This window comes from Hemitrygon akajei, chromosome 12, assembly GCF_048418815.1.
Source record: "Hemitrygon akajei chromosome 12, sHemAka1.3, whole genome shotgun sequence".
Lineage (NCBI taxonomy): Eukaryota > Metazoa > Chordata > Chondrichthyes > Myliobatiformes > Dasyatidae > Hemitrygon > Hemitrygon akajei.
The window spans coordinates 15,191,245-15,211,725 of NC_133135.1; the positions used below are offsets into that span (position 1 = coordinate 15,191,245).

Genomic DNA, 20,481 nt, shown 5'->3' on the forward strand with positions numbered 1-20,481 from the left:
CTTACTCTCCGTCAAGGCTCACATAGTGTTGCCGAATACTCCATGGAGTTCCGGACGCTAGCGGCCGACTCGGGTTGGAATGATGAGGCGCTCCAGGAGGTATTCGGGCAAGGCCTCTGCGGCAAAGTAAAGGACGAGTTAGCGGCTAGGGATGACACTAACAGCCTGGACTCAGTGATCTCCTTAGCCACCAGGCTGGAAAACCGAATCCGAGAACGGCAGAGGGAGAGAGCCCTGTTCCTTTGGCCATCCCACGGCACGCTTTACCATCTACTCCCAGCCCGAACCCCTCTCCTCCTCCCGTTCCTAGAATAGAGCCCGGCCCGGCCGTTTCCACCACCCCAGGAGAGGAACCAAAGCAGCTGGGACGGAGCCGTCTTTCTCCCACAGAGCGACCCCGGAGACTCAGAGCCGGGGATTGTTTCTATAGTGGTCAGTCGGGCCATTTTCGTGCTACCTGCTCCCTTCGGCCAAAAAGGAGGGCTCACCAGTAGGAAGGGGGACCCTGGTGAGTCAGACTACATTCACTTCTGTCCCCCAATCCCGGATGCAGATCCAAGCTACGGTAACCGACAGTCCCTGTCCTTGTCTGCCTTGATAGACTCCGGTGCTGAGAGGAATCTGTTGGATAAACACATAGCTGCCCAGGCCGGAATTCCCCGGGAGCCATTGAGTACCCCTCTGGAAGCCCAGGCACTGGGTGGAAGACTTCTGGCTCGAGTCACTCACCGTACTCCACCACTGTCTTTGATTCTCTCTGGGAATCATCGGGACCAGATACAATTTAACCTCATCTCCACTCTTCAGGCCCCGATAGTACTTGGGTACCCCTGGTTAAGCCGCCATAATCCTTGCATTGATTAGTCCACTGGGAAGATCGTCAGCTGGAGTCCGTTTTGTCACGCCACCTGTCTACAGTCAGCCCTTTCCCCTGTAAGAACCACCACAACCTCGTCTGCCGTTAAACCACCACCCCGGCTTGTCCAGGGTTCCAGCGGAATACCATGACCCTGGGACAAGTGATTAGTAAACAACGCACCCTTTCCCTGCCTCCACACCGATCATACGATTGTGCCATCGACCTTCTCCCCGGAGCTCCTCTACCCACCAGTCGGCTACATAACCTATCCCGGCCGGAGATGGAAGCAATGGAAGGTTACATCAGTGAATCTCTCGCGGCGGAGATTATTCTACCTTTATTCTCCCCGGTGGGCGCAGGGTTCTTCTTTGTGGGGAAGAAGGATGGCTCTCTCCATCCCTGCATCGACTACCAAGGCCGAAATCATATAACCATTAGGAACAAGTACCCACTGCCCCTTGAGTTCTGCGTTCGAGCCACTTCATGGAGACACCATCTTCTCGAAGTTGGACCTCCAAAACGCCTACCATTTCGTCCGGATAAGGGAGGGAGACGAGTGGAAAACGGCTTTCAATATCCCTTTAGGCCACTTCGAGTACTTAGTCATGCCTTTCGGCCTCACCAATGCCCCCGCAGTTTTTCAAGCCTTGATCAAGGATGTACTCGGAGACTGCATTAACCGCTTTGTGTTTGTCTACCTAGATGACATCCTGATTTTTTTCCCCCAGCAATCCCCAGCAACACATGCACCATGTCCGCCAAGTCCTGCAGAGGCTGGGGGAGAATAAATTATTCCTAAAGGCGGAGAAATGTGAATTCCACGTCCCCTCGGTCAGTTTCCTAGGTTATATCATCGAGAGGGGACAGGTGAGAGCTGATCCTGAGAAGATCCGGGCTGTGGCGGAGTGGCCCAAACTCACGGACTGCAAGCAACTCCAATGGTTCCTGGGGTTTGCGAACTTCTATCGCCGGATCATCCGAAACTACAGTCAGGTGGCGGCTCCCCTTACCCGACTTACCTCGCCTGTCACACCTTTCCTTTGGAACTCAGCATTTGCGGAACTGAAGAGGCGTTTCACGTCTGCTCCCGTTCTGATTCAACCGGACCCCTCCTGTCAATTCATTGTGGAGGCTGACGCCTCTGACTCAGGGGTGAGAGCGGAACTGTCCCAACGTTCGGGCTCGGATCAGAAACTACATCCCTCTGCCTTCTTCTCTCGCCGACTGTCTCCCGCTGAAAGAAACTACGACGTGGGGAACCGGGATCTACTAGCGGTCAAAGTGGCGTTGGAGGGGGCGGAACACCCGTTCATCGTCTGGACAGACCACAAGAACCTTGAATATATCCAGACCGCCAAACGTCTGCATTCTCACCAGGCCCGTTGGGCATTATTTTTTGGCCGGTTCAGGTTTTCCCTCACCTACCGTCCGGGGTCCAAGAACGGGAAGCCCGATACCCTCTCCCGCCAATACGTTTCCGAGAAAGACCTTCACAACCCCAAGACCATTCTTCCACCATCCTGTATGGTGGCTGCCCTCACCTGGGAGATTGAGTCCAAAGTCAAAGAGGCCCAAAGGACGCATCCCGACCCAGGCATCGGACCTCCCAATCGCCTCTTTGTACCCGGTGCTGTTCGATCACAGTTTCTACAGTGGGGGCACACCTCTCGTTTTGCCTGCCATCCCGGAATCGATCGGACCCTGACCCTCCTGAAGAGGCATTTCTGGTTGCCCTCCATGGACGCTGACACCCGTTCCTATGCTTCTGCATGTTCCTTCTGCACCCGTGAAAAAGCCTCCCATCGTTCACCTGCGGGATTACTCCGTCCGCTACCTGTCCCTGGTCCCACATCGCTTTAGATTTCGTTACCGGTCTACCCTCTTCACATGGAAACACTGCCATACTCACAGTGGTGGATCGTTTCTCCCAGTCGGTGCATTTTGTAGCCCTCCCTAAACTGCCTTCCACGCAGGAGACCACAGACTTTCTCGTCACCCCCGTTTTCCGACTTCACGGAATCCCTTTGGATATTGTCTCGGACCGGGGACCTCAATTCATTCCACAAGTTTGGAGATCCTTTTGTCGAGCCCTTGGTGCCTCGGTTAGCCTGTCCTCCGGGTTTCCCCCACAGACAAATGGGCAGACAGAGCGCGTCAACCAAGACCTGGAGGTGACGTTATGTCGTGTAACGGCAAGCCACCCGTCAACCTGGAGCGACCATCTCCCGTGGGTTGCGTACGCCCACAATTCCCTGGTGAGCTCTGCCATTGGGAGGTCCCCGTTCGAGTGCTCCCTTGGGTACCAACCCCCGCTGTTCCCCACTCAGGAAGAAGAGATTGCGGGACCGTCGGTCCGGTGCCGGAAGATTTGGAAGGAGATTAGCACGGCCATATCGATCAACAGATCGGAATAAGAAAACGGCCGATCGACACCGGATTCCAGCACTGTGACAGATGGTGTGGCTTTCCTCCAGGGACACCCTGCTCAAATGCGAACACAGGAAACTGCTCCCCCCCCCACTCCCGCTTCCTGGGACCATTCAAAGTCAAAAGGATTATCAATCCTACAGCGGTCTGCCTCATGCTGCCAAAGTCCGTGCGTATTCACCCAACCTTTCATGTGTCTCAGTGAAAACCAGTCTACGTCAGCCCCTTGTATCCCCCAGCTGAGACTCCCCCGCCCAGCTTATCGACAACCATCTGGCATACACCGTCCGACGACTACTAGATGTTCGCCGTCGGGGCAGGGGCCTCCAATACCTGGTGGACTGGGAAGGGTACGGTCCTGAAGAGCTTTCCTGGGTCCCCCGCTCCTTTATCCTAGACCCTTCCCTCATCTAGGACTTCCATCGGGACCATCCAGACAGGCCCGGAGGATCCCTTCGGGTACCTGGCTGTCTTACTCAGGAACTGGGCCTTTAAAACCTCATTTAGATCCCAATCTATTCCCAGGTTCCAATAATTACTAACACCTGCATTCCATCATCCAGAGCAGTATACCAGTCCTGTAACCACTACTAAAAGGTGACAGTTCATTGGTCGACTTTTGTATGAGTAACCTCACTCCATGGTGTTCAGGACTATCAGTTCTAAGTCGAGCCTGGTTCCTGAATTATCTACCAAGACCCCGGGTAAAACCCCCCTTGAAACCCTTCCCACGCTCACTATGATGGCAGCGTCTCCCTCCTCAGCCGCTGCACCCGTGCTTAGCTCTTGGGTTCGTTCCACCGCCATGTCCTTGCAATATGCACATCCTCAGATTGTGTTATTTGTTAATGCTAAAGACACATCTCACTGTATGTTTCTATGCACATGTGTTTAATAATCAAGAAATTTAAATCTAAGTCCCATCGCCTACCTAGATTACTAACATGCATTGCATTCCCAATTCATCTATTTTGTACTTTATTCACACCCAGCAACTCCAGCATAATCCTCCCGACATCCACCAAACAAAAGTGCAATTTCTGCATTGTAATGCTTTCATTTTCTGTCACTAAAAATCATATTTCTGAATGTTTAAATACTGCAGTGATGTGTCTCACTCCTCTTCAGAGGAGATCTGGCCCAGTGAGACAGTGCCGGCTCTCAGATTAACACCATTAGTATTTCCGCATCCCTGATCCACTTTTCCATGTCCTAGTCAAGCCCCCCTTCAACTCCAAACTTTTTTTCCTGTCACCTACCTGAGCAAAAGGTGGTTTATATGTGGTCACTTAACGTACCAACCAGCACAGATTTTCACCAAAACTTCTGACTTTCCACTTTTTTCCCCCAGGTTGTTCTCACTGGAAGCCTAGATACAGTTTCATCAGATTCAAAACATATGCTTCAAAGATGTTAACTTACCTTTTTTACCATAAACTTGAACCAGACTGTCATTTAGTAGGAAGTTCGGTGTAAGGTGAATGTAGAGGCCCTTCTCCCCACATCCTCCATACTGCAAGGTGTATGGAGTGTCTCCATACAGAGGATTGGGTTCAGCAATGATCACGTTTGCCTGTGAAATACAATTGCACATTTCCACCTGAAAATCCCTGCAACAGAAACACCGTGCATAATCCATAGAATTGAGCCTAAATTTGTAATGCAAGAAATACATAGTGGATAGAATTTGTATGAACATTTTTTTCCAATCTTTCTTTCTAATGTATTCATTATTTGACATTTTAACAAATCTGAAGACCAGGCCATAAGACCATAAGAATAGAAGCAGTATTGTGGTATTCGGCCGACTGAGTCTGCTCCACCATTCAAACATGGTGGATTTATTATCCCTCTCAATACCATTCTGCTGCCTTCTTCCAACAACTTTTGATGCCTTTACAAATCAAGAACCTAACAACTCTGCTTTAAATATACCAGCATTTATTGGCTACCTTGTTCGACGGGGAAAGAATCTGTGTAGTATTTCTGTGTCCTGGTGCAAATCTGCAGGTGGTGGTTTTCTCACTTGGCAGCTTTCTTTGTGCTATTTGGTTGCTGGGCAATGATTTGGGAAGTGCTCTTGGAGTAGCCTGGATTAGAGTCCGTTTTGTAGACAGTTCATAGAGCAGATAATGTGTGGTGGTAGTGAAGAGATTGAATGTTTAGGCTGATGGATGGGCTGCTTTGTTGCGATTGGTGTCAAACTTTTCATAGGTTGTTGGGGAACACTGGCCCAGGCAAATAGATGATGTTCACAAACACAAGAGATTCTGCAGATGCTGGAAGTTCAGACAAAACGCACAAAATTATGGAGAAACTCAGCAGGGCAGGCAGCATCTGTGGAGCAGAATAAATAGTTGATGTTTCAGGCCGAGGCAAGGAACAAAGGGGAATGAAGCCAGAATAAGAAGCAGGAGAGGGGGAGGAGGATAATCTGGCAGGTGATCGGTGATGCCAGCTGAGAGGGAATGTGTGTGGGAGAAGGAGTAGGCGAATGAAGAAAGAAGCTAAGAAGGGGATATATGGAAGAGGCAAAGGGCTGAAGAAGTAGGAATCAGTTGGGACAGAAGAATGGACCATGAGAGAAAGAGAAGGAGGAGGGGCACCAGAGGGAGGTGATAGGCAAGTGAAGGGGTAAGAGGGCAAAGAGGATGGAGAAATAGAGAAGGAGCATGGGTGAGAAAGTACCAGAAGTTAGAGAATTCAATGTTCGTGCCGTCAGGTTGGAGGCTACCTGGACAAAGTATGAAATGTTGTTGCTCCAACCTGAGAGTGGTAATAGAGAAGGCACGGTGTTACACTGAACATGTCATTGGTGCAATCACACTTGGAGTATCGTATTCATCTCTGGTTATTCAGTGATATAAAGGTTAAAGGGAGCAGAAAAGATTATTTATCTTTTATTTAAATATTGAGATAAAGTGCAGAATAGGCCTTTCCAGCCCTTCAAACCACGCTGCCCAGCAATCCCCGAATTTAATCTGAGCCTAATCACAGGACAATTTACAATGACCAATTAGCTTACCTTAATGATGCTTTTCCCAGGACTGGAGGGCTCGACCTATAAGGAGAAACTTCTGGGAATGGATTTCCTGGGACAATGGAAACTGAGGGTTGACCTTACAAAGGCTTATCAAATCATGAGGGGCCTGGATACAATAATATTCCAAGGTAGAGGAGTCTAAAACTGGAGGGTGCTAGATTAAGGAGAGCGGAAAAAGATTTAAAGGAGATTGGAAGGTGAATTTTTTTACACACCAGTATGTAGAATGAGCTGCCAGAGGAGTGGTAGAAGCAGGTACAATTACACATTTAAATATATTTGGACAGGTACATAGAACATAGAACATTGCCTTTAGGCCCAGGGTATTGTGCTGACCTTTAGCCTACTCCAAGATCAATCTAACCCTTCCCTTTCATATAGCCCTCCATTTTTTTTTAATCATTCTCTTAAATGTCACCAATGTATCTGCCTCTACCACCATCCCAGGCAGTGCATTCCATACATCCCCCACTCTGGGGGAAAAAAACTTACCTCTGACCTTCCCACTATACACTCCTCCAATCTACTTACAATTATGTCCCTTCATATTAGCCATGTTCACCCTGGGGGAAAAAGTCACTGTCTGTCCATTCTGTCTATGCCTGTCATAATTGTATACACCAGTATCAAATTACATCTCATCACTTTGGCTCCAGGGAGAAAAGTCCTAGCTTGCTCAACCTATCCTCATAAGACATGCTCTCTAATCCAGACAGCACCTTGGTAAATCTTCTCTGCACCCTCTCTAACGCTTTCACATCAGAGGAGGTACAGAGGAGCTATCAGGGGTAAGTTTTTTATGCAGAGAATGGTGAGTGCGTGGAATGGGCTGCCAGCAACAGTGATGGAGATGGGTATGATAGGGTCTTTTAAGAGACTTTTGGATAGGTACATAGTGCTTAGAAAAATAGAGGGCTATAGGTAAGCCTAGTACTTTCTAAGGTAGGGACATGGTCGGCACAACCTTGTGGGCCGAAGGGCCTGCATTGTGCTGTAAGTTTTCTATGTTTCTATCCTTCATATAAAGAGAGGATTAGAACTGAATGCAATACTCCACATGTAGTCTAACCAGACTTTTATGGAGCTGCAACATTACCTCACAGCTCCTGAATTCATTTCCCCAACTAATGAAGGCCAGCAACTGATATACTTTCTTAACCATGGTCAATTTGTGTGGAGATGTTGAGAGATTTATAGCCATGGACCCCAAGATCCCTCTATTCCTCCCCGCTGCTCATAATCCTGTTATTAAAAGTAATCTTGAATTATACTTTCAAATTTGACCTTCCAAAATGTAAAACTTACATTTTTCTGCATGGAACTCCATATGCCACTTCTCAACTAAGCTCTGCATGCTATCAATATCCCATTGAAAACTACAACAACCTTCGACACTATTAACAATTCCAACAACCTTTGTGAACACTCAGGTGTTCAAAGGATTCAGGACAACAGAGGAAAATGGGACCAGCTCGGGTAGGCATCTTGGTCAGCATAGATGAGTTGGACAAAAAACCAACTTCTGTGCTGTATGCTGCTGTGTCTTTAAGCTGTTCATCTTGATTGTATTGGAGGAGGCTGATGACAGACAGGTCAGTGTGGGAGTGGAAAGGAAAGTTAAAATGACATGCAACTGGAAACTTGTGGTAGTGACTGCAAACAGAGAACAGGTGCTCTGCAAAATGACCACCTGGTCTCTGCAGACAGGCTGATGAACACCTCCACCTATTAATACACCCCAGCACCACAACATCCACAAAATGCTGGAGGAACTCAGCAGGTTGAACAGCATCTATGGATATCAAAAAATGTTCGATGTTTCAGGCCAAGACCAGGACTGGAAAGGAAGGGATAAAATGCCAGAATAAAATGGGGGAGGGGGGAGTACAGGAAGAAGGATAGCTGGAAGGTGAGAGGTGAAGCCAGGTGGGTAGGAAAGGTATAGGGCTGGAGAGGAAGGAATCTGGTAGGAGAGGAGAATGGACCATAGGAAAAAGGGAAAGAAGAGCAGATTCAGAGGGAGGTCATAGTGAGGTGAGAAGAGATAAAAGGCCAGAGTGAGGAAAAGAAGAGGGGTTTGGGAGGGAGTTTTTTTAATCAAAAGGAGAAATTGATATTCATGCTGTCAGTTCAGAGATTACCAACATGGAATATAAGGTGTTGCTCCTCATAATTGAAGGTGGCCTCATCATGGTACTAGAGGAAGCCATGGACTGACATACTGGAACGGGAATGGAAATTGTGATTAAAATGTTTGGCCACTAGGATGTTCCACTTTTGGCAGAAGTGCTTGACGAAGCAGTGCCCCAATTTACAACATGTCTCTCCAAAATAGAAGAGGCTGCATTGGGAAGACCAGACATAACAGATTACCCTAGAAAATTTACAGGTGAGGTATTACCTCACAGAGAAGGAATGTTTGGGGCCCTGAATGGAGGTGAAGGAGGAGGTAAATTGGCAGGTGTAGCACTTTGGCCAATTGCAGAGATAACTGCTGGGAGGAAGATAAATGGTGAGGGATAATTGATAAGGGAATCACAGGGGGAGCAATCCCTGCAGAAAGCGAAAGGGGGGGGGGAGGTAAAGATACGAAGGGTGATTGATAAATTTGTGGCCTAAGGTAGAAGGAGTCAATTTTAGAAAACCTAGCACATTTATTTTTCAACATAGTCCCCTCCTGCATTTACACACTTAGTCCAGCGGTCATGGAGCACACGGATCTTGGACCTCCAGAAAATGTGCACAGATGGGTGGTTGATAAATTTGTGGCCTAAGGTAGAAGGAGATGAGTTATACAGCTCTCATTATATGCACATGCAGGACAACTCTTTCAGTGACTATACAGAAAGTTTGAAGTTAATAACTCATCTCCTTCTACCTTAGGCCACAAACTTATCAATCACATGGCGGTGCTGCTACTTCCTTAGGAGTTTGTGGAGATTTGGCATGACATCTAAAGTTTTGACAAACATCTCTAGATGTGTAGTAGAGAGTTTATTGACTGACTGCATTATATCCTAGTGTAGAAATGCCAATGCTCTTGAATGGAAAGTCCTACAATAAGTAGTGAAAATGGCCCAGCTCATCGTGGGTAAAGCCTTCTCAACCATGGAGAACATCTACATGGAACAGTCTAGCAGAAAAGCAGCATCCATTATCAGGGACCCTCAGCATGCTGGACATGCTGTCTTCTCACTGCTGCCATCAGGAAAAAAGTACAAGAGCCACAGGACTCACATCGCCAGTTTCAAGAACAGATACTAGCCTTCAACCATCAGGCTCGTGAACCAGAGGGGATAATTTTACTCATTTTAGCTTGCCCCATCATTGAAATGTTCCTGCAACTAATGGACTCACTTTCAAGGGGACTCTTCATCACATTTTCTTGATATTTATTGCTTATTTATTTATTTATTCCTAGATCACTCTGTTCTACTGCATTCTTCAATGCCCTACCATTTACCATGAATGTCCTATTTTGCTTAGTCCTACCAAAATGTAGCACCTCACACTTACCAGCATTAAACTCCATCTGCCATCTTTCAGCCCACTCTTCTATCTGGCCTAAATCTATCTGCAAGCTTTGAAGACCTACTTCATTATCCACAATGCCACCTATCTTAGTATTATCTGCATACTTACTAATCCTCTTTCAATATGTTTATTAATGTATACAAGAATATATAACAAATACAGAGCATATATATAAAATAATTACTAACAGAATACAGACAATAGAAAAATTGAACTGTATAGGACTGAGTAACATATGTGTATATAGTACTCTGGTAATGGTTACTAATATTGCAAATTTATAAAGTGTATACATTAGGAATTTTATATATAAGAATATGGCCCCTACCAAGAAAGCCAATGGGTAAGAACAAGGAAAAAAAATATTTTTTTAAGAAGTGTCACTAAGTTGTTAACAAAGAATAACATAATTAATAACATCTACATAGAAAAAAAACCTTTCACAAGTTAGAATAGTAGTTCATAAAAGGACCCCATGTCGTATAAAAGTACTGTACTGAATTAGAAATAGAACGCCGAATCTTCTCCAAACTAAGATGAGTTATAATGTCTTCTAACCACTACATATGAGTAGGAGGGACTGCTTCTTTCCATTTAAGCAAAATCCGTCTTCTCGCCATAAGTGAGATAAAAGCTAGAACATACAAGTCTGAGGGAGTTAAAGTTATATCTTGAATTCTGAGAATACCAAAGAGAGCAGTAAGAGGATTAGGTTCAAAGTTAGTGTTAAAGTGTTAAGAAAAGTAGAAAATACATCTTTCCAAAATTTTTCTAAGCTGGGACATAACCAAAACATATGAATTAATGAAGCATTGGCTGAATTACATTTGTCACAAGTTGGAGAAATATCAGAATAAAAACGGGATAATTTCTCTTTAGATAAATAGGCTCTATGTACCACTTTAAATTGTACCAAAGAATGGCAAGCGCAAAAAGATGACTTATTCACTAGTTTCAAAATGGTATTCCAATCTTCACCAGAGATTTACATTTTCAGATCATGCCCCCAAGCTTGCCTAATGTTATGTAAAGAAAGCTGCTTAAACGTAAGCAGTTTATTATATATATTAGAGATTGAGCCATCAAAAAAAGGTTTCAAATTTAAAATATCATCTAAGAGATTCTTATCTGAACTTGAAGGAAAGGTAGCCAATTGAGAACGCAGGAAATCTCTAATTTGAAGGTAACCATAAAAATGAGTTTGGGATAAACCAAATTTGATGGACAGCTGCTCAATTGATGCTAAGTTCCCATCAACAAATAAATTCAAAAATTGTCTAATACCCAATCTATTCCATTCTATAAAAACTTTATCAGTAGTAGAGAAAAATAATTACAAAGAATGGGACTAGAAAGGGAAAAATGAGACAAACCAAAAAACTTGCTAAATTGCGAACAGATTCTCAAAGTATGTTTAAGAACTGGGTTATCAGTAATTTTAGTTAGTAAAGGAAGAGAAGATCCAAGAAGATAAATAACTGAGGCATTTTTAACCGATTGAACTTCCAGTAAAGTCCATGGTGGGCAGTTGTCCCTATTGATATAATATGACCAGAATGTGACATTCCTTATATTAGTTGCCCAGTAATAGATTCAGATTCAGTTTATTGTCATTTAGAAACCACAAATGCAATACAGTTAAAAATGAGACAACATTCCTCCAGAATGATATCACAAAAGTATATGACAAAACAGACTACACCAGAAAATCCACATAATGTTTGGCAATCCCCAATCCAGAGTCTGGAGAGGCTGCTGCATATTAATATCGCAATACCGTCTTAGCGCGTTCCTCGGAAAGGAGCTCCAATCCCACCAGACAAAACAAGACCAAAAACTAAAGCTACAAGACCTGCACAAAACCACATCGTTACAACATATAGTTACAACAGTGAAAACAATAGCATAATTGATAAAAGAACAGACCATGGGCACAGTAAAAATAGTCCAAAGATATTAAAGGACTATAAGTTTAAAAGAAATCACCACACAGTTTCCGCAAGTCCCCAGGGTCCCAACAGACTCACTATCCCATGCCAGCGGCAGAAGGGAATACCCCCGCTATGGACTTCCACGGTGCCGCCAGACTCAGCCTCGCAGACGCAGCACACAATGAAAGCGACCTGACCACAGTGGACTCCGAGTCCATCGAACCTCCGAGCCGCTGACCATCCCCTCCGGCACAGATTCTCCAAGCACCATCCTCTGCCGATCATATTAAGACGGCCCCGCCAACGGCCATTGGCAACGCGACCCCGAGGACTGGGGGCCTGTTCTTCCCAGCAGAATCCCAGACCTCACAGCAGTGAAGAAGTTCTTCCTGGAGATTTCCCGATGTTCCTCCGTGCTCCCACGTCCGTTTTCAATCGATTATGATTGCGCACGGCACCCCACTTCACAAATAACAGATAATCAGCTCCGGAGTGGCCGCTGCAAGCTGCGTCGTGTCGCCATCTTAGAAAATGCCAATAGAATCTGAAATTAGGTAAAGCTAGACCACCATCTTTATTTTTCCTTTGAAGAAAGACTTTGTTCAGCTGGGGTTGTTTATTATTCCATATGTAAGAAGCGAGAATTGAGTTCAAAGAGTCAAAAAAAACTCTTCGGAATAAAAATAGGCAATGCTTGGAAAAGATATAAGAATTTAATTAACACATTCATTTTAATAGAATTAATACAGCCTAACAAGGATAAAGAAAGAGGAGACCATTTACTAAATAGCCTTTTAAGGTAACTCAGTAGTGGAATAAAATTAGCTTTATACAAATGATTAAAATTTATAGTAATAGTTATTCCAAGATAAGTAAACTGATTAGTCATAATTTTAAATGGAAGATTGGTGTTTATTGGTATCAGGTTGTCTAAAGGAAATAATTCACTTTTATATAAATTCAACTTATAACCTGAGAATTGACTAAATTGAGAGAATAGAGAAAGGGTGGAAGCTAAGGAGTCATTCACATTAGAAATAAAAAATAAAATATCGTCTGCATATAAAGAAATTTTATGAATAGTATTACCTCGGGTGATACCTGTAATATTCTTGGAATTATGGAGTGCTGTGGCTAGAGGTTCCAGAGCCAAAGCAAACAACAGAGGACTAAGGGGGCAGCCTTGTCTAGTACCTCAATATAGGTTAAATGGTTTAGAGAGTTGAGAATTAGTAAGAACCTGAGCTGTAGGTGAGAGATATAATAGTTTAACCCAACGAATAAAATTAGGTCCAAATTTAAATTTTTCTAAAATCTTGAATAGATTATTCCATTCCACTCTATCGAAGGCTTTCTCTGTGTCTAACGATAATATACATTCTGAAACCTTGTTAGAGGGGGAATACATCACATTTAATAAACACCGAATGTTAAAATATGAATAGTGGTTTTTATTAAATCCAGTCTGATCCTCTCGTATAATGAACAGTAAAATATTTTCAAGCCTGCGGGCTAAAATTTTAGACAGAATTTTAGTATCTACATTAAGTAAGGAGATTGGTCTATAGGAGGAACATTCAGCAGGATTTTTATCTTTCTTCAAAATAAGCGACATAGTTGATTGATAAAAGGATTGCGGAAGTTTACCTAATTTAAAAGATTCAGAAAAAACAGCGGATAATTGAGGTATAAGTAGTTTAGAAAAGGTTTTATAAAATTCACAAGGAAAACCGTCTGGTCCTGGAGTTTTACCAGAGTGAAGAGGCGCAATAGCTTCGGCAATTTTGGCACATGAATTGGATTGATCAAGTTGGGACAAGGTAGGATCAGAAAGTACTGGAATATCAATTTTACTAAAGAAGCTGTGCAATTCTGTGTCATCCAAAAAGGAATCAGAACTATAAAGCCTTGAATAAAATTCTCTAAAAGTATCATTAATTTCAGAGGGATCCGAAGTCTTGAAGCCATCAGTCTTAATAATCTCTGTAATTTCTCTGCTATTAACTATTGAAGACTGTAATTGATTGGCTAACAATTTACCTGATCTGTCTCCATGTATATAAATTGACTTTTATTTTAGCAGGATTTTTTCCCCTTAGTTTCAACACGTTCTTTATATATATGTGGGTCATGGGAGGTAGCATACTTTAAATTCAAAGCTTTCAATTTCCATGCTAATGCATCTCTTTCTCCATCAACTTTTTTCTTAACACTAGAGGAATAAGAGATAATTTGTCCTCGAATATAGGCTTTGAAAGCCTCCCAAACAATCAAGATAGAAGTCTCTTCCTGGATATTCCCCTGAAAAAAATAATTAATTTGCTTCTCCAAATGTCAAAAAAATCTTTATCTGATAATAAGGTTGGGTTAAAGTGCCAGGTTCTATTTATTGTCGATCTAACAGGTAAAGCTAACACAAGAAGAACAGGAGCATGATCAGACAATGTGATCTCTTTATATTCACAGGATTTAGCTGAAGACACCATGTGTTTATCAATAAAAAAGTAATCAATTCTAGAGTACGTATGATGGACGTGTGAGAAGAATGAGTATTCTTTTCTCTATGGGTAAAAAAAAGTCAAACATCCACAATATCACACTCTTGCAAAAAAGAATTAAAAAGTGAAACTGATTTAAAAAGAGCAGAGTTTTTATAGTGAGAACAGTATAATAGTGAATCTAAACAAAAGTTAAAATCTCCCCCCATAATTAAGGAATAACAATTTAAATCAGGAAGAAGGGAGATAAAATGTTGAAAAAAAAATAGGATTGTCTATATTAGGGGCATATAAATTGGCAAATACAATTGGTTTATTCTCTAGACTTCCTGAGAGTATAACAAAGCGACCATTTTTATCAGAAATTATGTCATGTACAGCAAAAGGGATCTTATCATCTATAAAAATAGAGACCCCTGTTGATTTGACTTGAAATGAGGAATGAAATTGCATTCTCTTCCATTTAGTAAAGAAACGTAAAGTGTCTTCATGTCGAAGACGAGCCTCTTGGAGGAAGAAAATTCGAGCTTTAAGTTTTTTTTTTATACAGGCAAAGATTTTAATCATGTTTAATCATGTTTCAATTGATTATTGAAATCTTTTTACATTAAAACTAAGAATTTCAAAAGTGAAATTCATCATATAACATAAAAATAATCATACAAGAGAGTAATAACAAACATCTCTAGAGACAAATTAGCGACATACACACAGTAGACCCAAATGGCTTCAAAAAAAGTCCCCAACCGCCCTCCCTCCACCCAAAGATGAAAAAACAGCTAAGCGAGACCGCCTACTAACCCTATAATGCCTAACCCTAGCAATCGCTGGTTATGAAAAAGTGTCAATAAAATGTTGTTATTTCAACTGTCTGTTTTTTAAATCGGAAAAAAAAGAAAAAAATTAGAAGTAAAGAAACCATAAGGATACTGGAGAAGGAGAAGTTATAAACAAACAAAAATATAGACATAGTAATTACATATGTAACCCGTAGCTAAATAAAAAGATAGTGGACTTCAACTCAATAGATAAAGAGTATAGCCAAGTAATGTATCAAATTAAAAGTTAAAAAAATACAAAACCTTAAGGGAATAGAAAAATAGAGTGTGAAAATTACTCCAATACGAGAAATTCAAAAAAAATTTAAAAGGTTAAAAAAAAACGTGAGTATAGAATAATATTCGTAAACTCGTTTAAAAGAAAACTTCACAAAAACTACAAAGAAAAACCTTTAAAGGGCGGATAGTAACAGGAAGTACCCAGAATAAACCTGCATTAACGGAAGAGAAGAGTCCACCATTAAAAAGTTTAAGAAAAAATTCAAACGTAGTACTAAAGTGAAATGATAAAGAAAAAAACCATCAAAAACACATTTTAATATGACGCGCTGTCTTCTCATGGAGTAGCTGTTTAATTTCGCAGCTCTCGCTGCTCTGACTTATTTTGTTGTCATTCGCTGTCGTTAACGGTTAAGCTTTATTCTGTCTTTATTACGGAAAACATTTATTCCCTGTCGGTTGGATATGCCTTCATCTGTAAGAGGGAAAGCTGCTAGACAAGAGCTTTCTTTGGACGAGAAAATGGATTCCCTCCTCGAAAAATCCGAATTGCTCGAAACAAGCTTGATGCAGTCCAAGCAGCATTCGATTTGGTAAAGTCGGAACTCAATATGTATAATCGGAAATTGGAGGCTATGATTACAAATATAGCCGACCACGAAATTCGGATTAAAACCACGGAAATGAGTTTATCGACTTTGGAGCCGGAGGTAGATTATTTGAAAAAAGCCAATAAGCAAATGATGTCCGAGAATGATTCACTCCGTCGGAAAATAATTGATCTCGAATGCAGATCTCGGGCATATATTGTGAGAATTCTGGGTCTTGATGAAGGTTTGGAAGGTTCGGAAACTGGTTCCTCTCTGGAGTTTTTTACCAACATGCTGAAAGAACTTTTCCCGACTGCGCTGTTAACTCCAGAGGCTATTCAACGTGCGCATCGAGCCTCAACTAATCCGATCTCTAATACTCCAAGACCCGTTTTAATTCGCTTTCTTAATCTTCAAACTAAAGATTTTATACTTTTGTGAAGCCAGGAATATTGGAATTCTCGAATTTAAAAATCAAAAACTCCGAATTGTCCAAGACTATCCACCGGCTGTTTACAAGGCACGCATGAAATTCCAATATATGATGAAAGATCTCTACCGTAAAGGGTTTAAACCGACTTTGAAAGATCGTTGTCGGCTAAAAGTTACCTCTTCTGCAGGCGAAGAAAAGTGGTTCAATTCCCTCGAAAAAGCTGAAACCTTTTCTAAAAAACAAGTTTGACAGACTTAATACTTACTAATCCAATTTACCACCCCATCATCCAGATCATTAATGTATATGACAAACAACATTGGACCCAGTACAGATCCCTGAGGCACACCATGATTCTCTGGCATCTCCCCTCCAGCCACTGTTGAATCCATTTTACTACTTCAATATTAATACCTAACGACTGAACCTTCCTAACTAACCTTCCGTGCGGAACCTTGTCAAACGCCTTACTGAAGTCCATATAGACAACATCCACTGCTTTACCCTTGTCCACTTTCCTAGTAACCTCTTCAAAAAATTCAATAAGATTTGTCAAACATGACCTTCCACACACAAATCCAGGTTGACTGTTCCTAATCAGACCCTGTCTATCCAGATAATTAAATATACCATCTCTAAGAATACTTTCCATTAATTTACCCACCACTGATGTCAAACTTACCGGCCTATAATTGCTAGGTTTACTCTTAGAACCCTTTTTAAACAATGAAACAACATGAGCAATACGCGAATCCTCCAGCACCATCCCTGTTTCTAATGACATTTGAAATATTTCTGTCAGAGCCCCTGCTATTTCTTCACTAACATCCCTCAAGCTCCTAGGGATATCCTGTCAGGATCTGGAGATTTATCCACTTTTATACTCCTTTAAAGCACCAGTATTTCCTCCTCTTTAATCATCATAGTTTCCATAACTTCCCTACGTGTTTCCCTTACCTTACACAATTCAATATCCTTCCCCTTAGTGAATACCGAAGAATAGAAATTGTTCAAAATTTCCCCAATCTCTTTTGGCTCCACACATAGCAGTCCACTCTGATTCTCTAAGAGACCAATTTTATCCCTCACTGTCCTTTTGCTATTAATATAACTGTAGAAACCCTTTGGATTTATTTTCACCTTACTTCCCAAAGCAACCTCTTATCATCTTTTAGCTTTTCTAATTTCTTTAAGATTCTTTGTACATTCTTTATATTCCTCGAGCACCGCATTAACTCCATGCTGCCTATATTTATTGTAGATATCTCTCTTTTTCGGAACCAAGTTTCAAATATCCCTTGAAAACCATGGCTCGCTCAAACTTTTAACCTTTCCTTTCAACCTAACAGGAACATAAAGATTCTGTACCCTCAAAATTTCACCCTTAAATGACCTCCATTTCTCCATTACATCCTTCCCATAAAATAAACTGTCCCAATTCTTTTGCATCTCCTCAAAGTTAGCCTTTCTCCAATCAAAAATCTCAACCCTGGGTCCAGTCCTATCCTTCTCCATAATTATATTGAAACTAATGGCATTGTGATCACTGGACCCGAAGTGCTCCCCAACACATACCTCTGTCACCTGACCTATCTCATTCTCTAACAGGAGATCCAAAACTGCCCCTTCTCTAGTTGGTACCTCTATGTATTGCTGCAAAAAACTATCCTGCACACATTTTACAAACTCCAAACCATCCAGCCCTTTTACAGTATGGGCTTCCCAGTCTATGTGTGGAAAATTAAAATCTCCAACAATCACATCCCTGTGCTTACTACAAATATCTTCTATCTCTTTACAAATTTGCTCCTCCAATTCTTGCTCCATTAGGTGGTCTATAATACACCCCTATAAGTGTTACTACACCTTTCCCATTCCTCAATTCCACCCAAATAGCTTCCGTAAATGAGCCCTCTATCCTGCCAGAGCACCGCTGTAATATTTTCTCTGACAAGCAATGCAACACTACCTCCTACTGTCCTTCCAATTCTATCACACCTGAAGCAACAAAATCCAGGAATATTTAGTTGCCAATCACACCCCTCCTGCAACCATGTTTCACTAATAGCTACAACATCATATTTCCAGGTATCAATCCATGCTCTAAGCTCATCCACCTTTCTTACAATGCTCCTAGCATTAAAATAAATGTATTTAAGAAATTCTCCACCTCTTACTCTCTGTTCATCTCTAACGGTGCAAACAACTTTACTATTTTCTTGTTCTTCCTTCTCCCGTGCATCTGTTCCTACACTCTGGTTCCCCTCCCCCCTTGTATCTAGTTTAAATCCACTGGAGCCTCTCTAGCAAACCTACCTGCAAGAATATTTGTTCCTCTCCAGTTCAGATGTAAACCGTCCCACTGGAACAGGTCCTACCTTCCCCGGAAAACTGCCCAATTATCTATAAATCTGATGCCTTCCCTCCTGCACCATGTCTTCAGCCACGTGTTGATCTGCACTATCTTACTATTTCTAAACCCGCCTGCACGTGGCACTGGTAGCAATCCTGAGATTGCTATCTTGGAGGTCCTGTCCTTTAACTTGGCGCCTAACTCCCTAAACTCACCTTTCAGGACCTCCTCACTCTTTCTACCGATGTCATTGGTCCCTACATGGACCACGACATTCGGCTGCTCACCCTCTCTCTTGAGAATACTGAGAACTCAATCCGAGATATCGTGGACCCTAGCACCAGGGAGGCAACAGACCATCTGGGATTCTCGACCTCTTGCACAGAACCTCTTATCTATCCCCCTAAATATCGAATCCCCTATCACTACTGCTCTCCTCCTTTCCCTCCTTCCCTTCTGAGCTGAGGGTCCAGTCTCAATGCCAGAGACACATCCACTGCAACTCGTCCCTGGTAGGTCATCCCCACCAACAGTATCCAAAATGATATACTTATTATTGATGGGAACAACCACACTTCCCTCTGGGCTCCATCCTCCTCCCCTTTCTCCTATCAGATTCCTTCCTTTCCAGCCCTTTCCCTTTCCTATCCACCTGGCTTTACCTATCACCTTCTCTCTATCCTCCTTCCCCTCTCCCCATCTTTTTATTCTGGCATCTTCCCCCTTCCTGTCCAGTCCTGAAGAAAGACTTCAGCCCAAAACATCAACTGTTTGTTTATTTCCGTTGTTGCTGCCAGACCTGCAGGGTTCCTCCAGCAGTTTTTGTGTGATGTTCTGGATTTCCAGCATCTACAAAATTTCTCGTGCTTTTGACATCCACTTTAGCCATGCCTCTGCCCAGCTCCTCAGTAGCCTTCAACACCCCCATGCACTGCCATTTTACACTTACACTCTACATCTCATATTTACACTGACACAGTCAAATTCACAGTGTTCCTGGTAGCCCTGCTGCTACTGAGATGAGTTCCTCTTGCCAAGATTCACTCTGTCACTTTACCACTTCAGAATCAAAATCAGGTTTAGTAGTCTCTCATTGATGCTGTCTGACCTGCAGAAGTCTCACAGCCTGGGGGAAGAAGCTGTTACCCAGCCTGACAGTCCTTGTTCTTACACTGTTACCTTCTACCTTACGGTAAGAGGTCAAAGAGGTGGAATCAGAATCAGGTTTAATATCACCGGCATACGTCACAAAATTTGTTAAGCAGCAGCAGTACATTGCTTCAGGCTCCTGTAGTCCTCCCTGTTGGTGGTAATGAGAAGAGATCATGTTCTGGGTGATGGTGGTCCTTAATGATAGATGCCAGCTTTTTGAAGCATCACCCCCTGAAGATGTCCTAGATGCTGCAAGTCATGATGGAGCTGACTAAGTTTACATCCTTCTGCAGCTTATTTCAATCCTACCACCTGTCCTATCTCCTATCAGACAGGAAAGACGATCTCCCATCTTCTTTACTATTAGGGTCACCTCATGTGGAAAGTTTCCTGCACCTAGCATCACTTTACGTATATACAATCAGACTATGTTTACAGTACAAGCTGTTCTTATGTATATGTGGCCACACTCAAACAGTTACTTGTACATTGTACTTTATAGGATTACTTTTATACTTACAGTATATTTATTGCGTTTTGGGGGTTTATTGTATTCATTCTGCTTATTAGGATTTTTTTCACCGCATTGGATCAGCAGTAACA

The 20,481-nt window shown here is 42.5% G+C and overlaps 1 protein-coding gene across 4 annotated transcripts in view; it reads right to left on the bottom strand.

Annotated features, from left to right (window-relative positions):
* The window catches only part of LOC140736734 (calcium-activated chloride channel regulator 1-like), a 69,907-nt gene that overhangs the window by 46,852 nt on the left and 2,574 nt on the right, over positions 1-20,481 (bottom strand). For 3 of the 4 annotated variants that reach the window (XM_073062614.1, XM_073062613.1, XM_073062615.1), the window contains one exon: positions 4,709-4,859. In XM_073062614.1, the coding sequence (XP_072918715.1) occupies positions 4,709-4,859 (151 nt within the window). Of the gene's footprint in view, positions 1-4,708; positions 4,897-20,481 lie in introns of all 4 variants that reach the window. The other variant, XM_073062616.1, reaches the window with a different exon arrangement.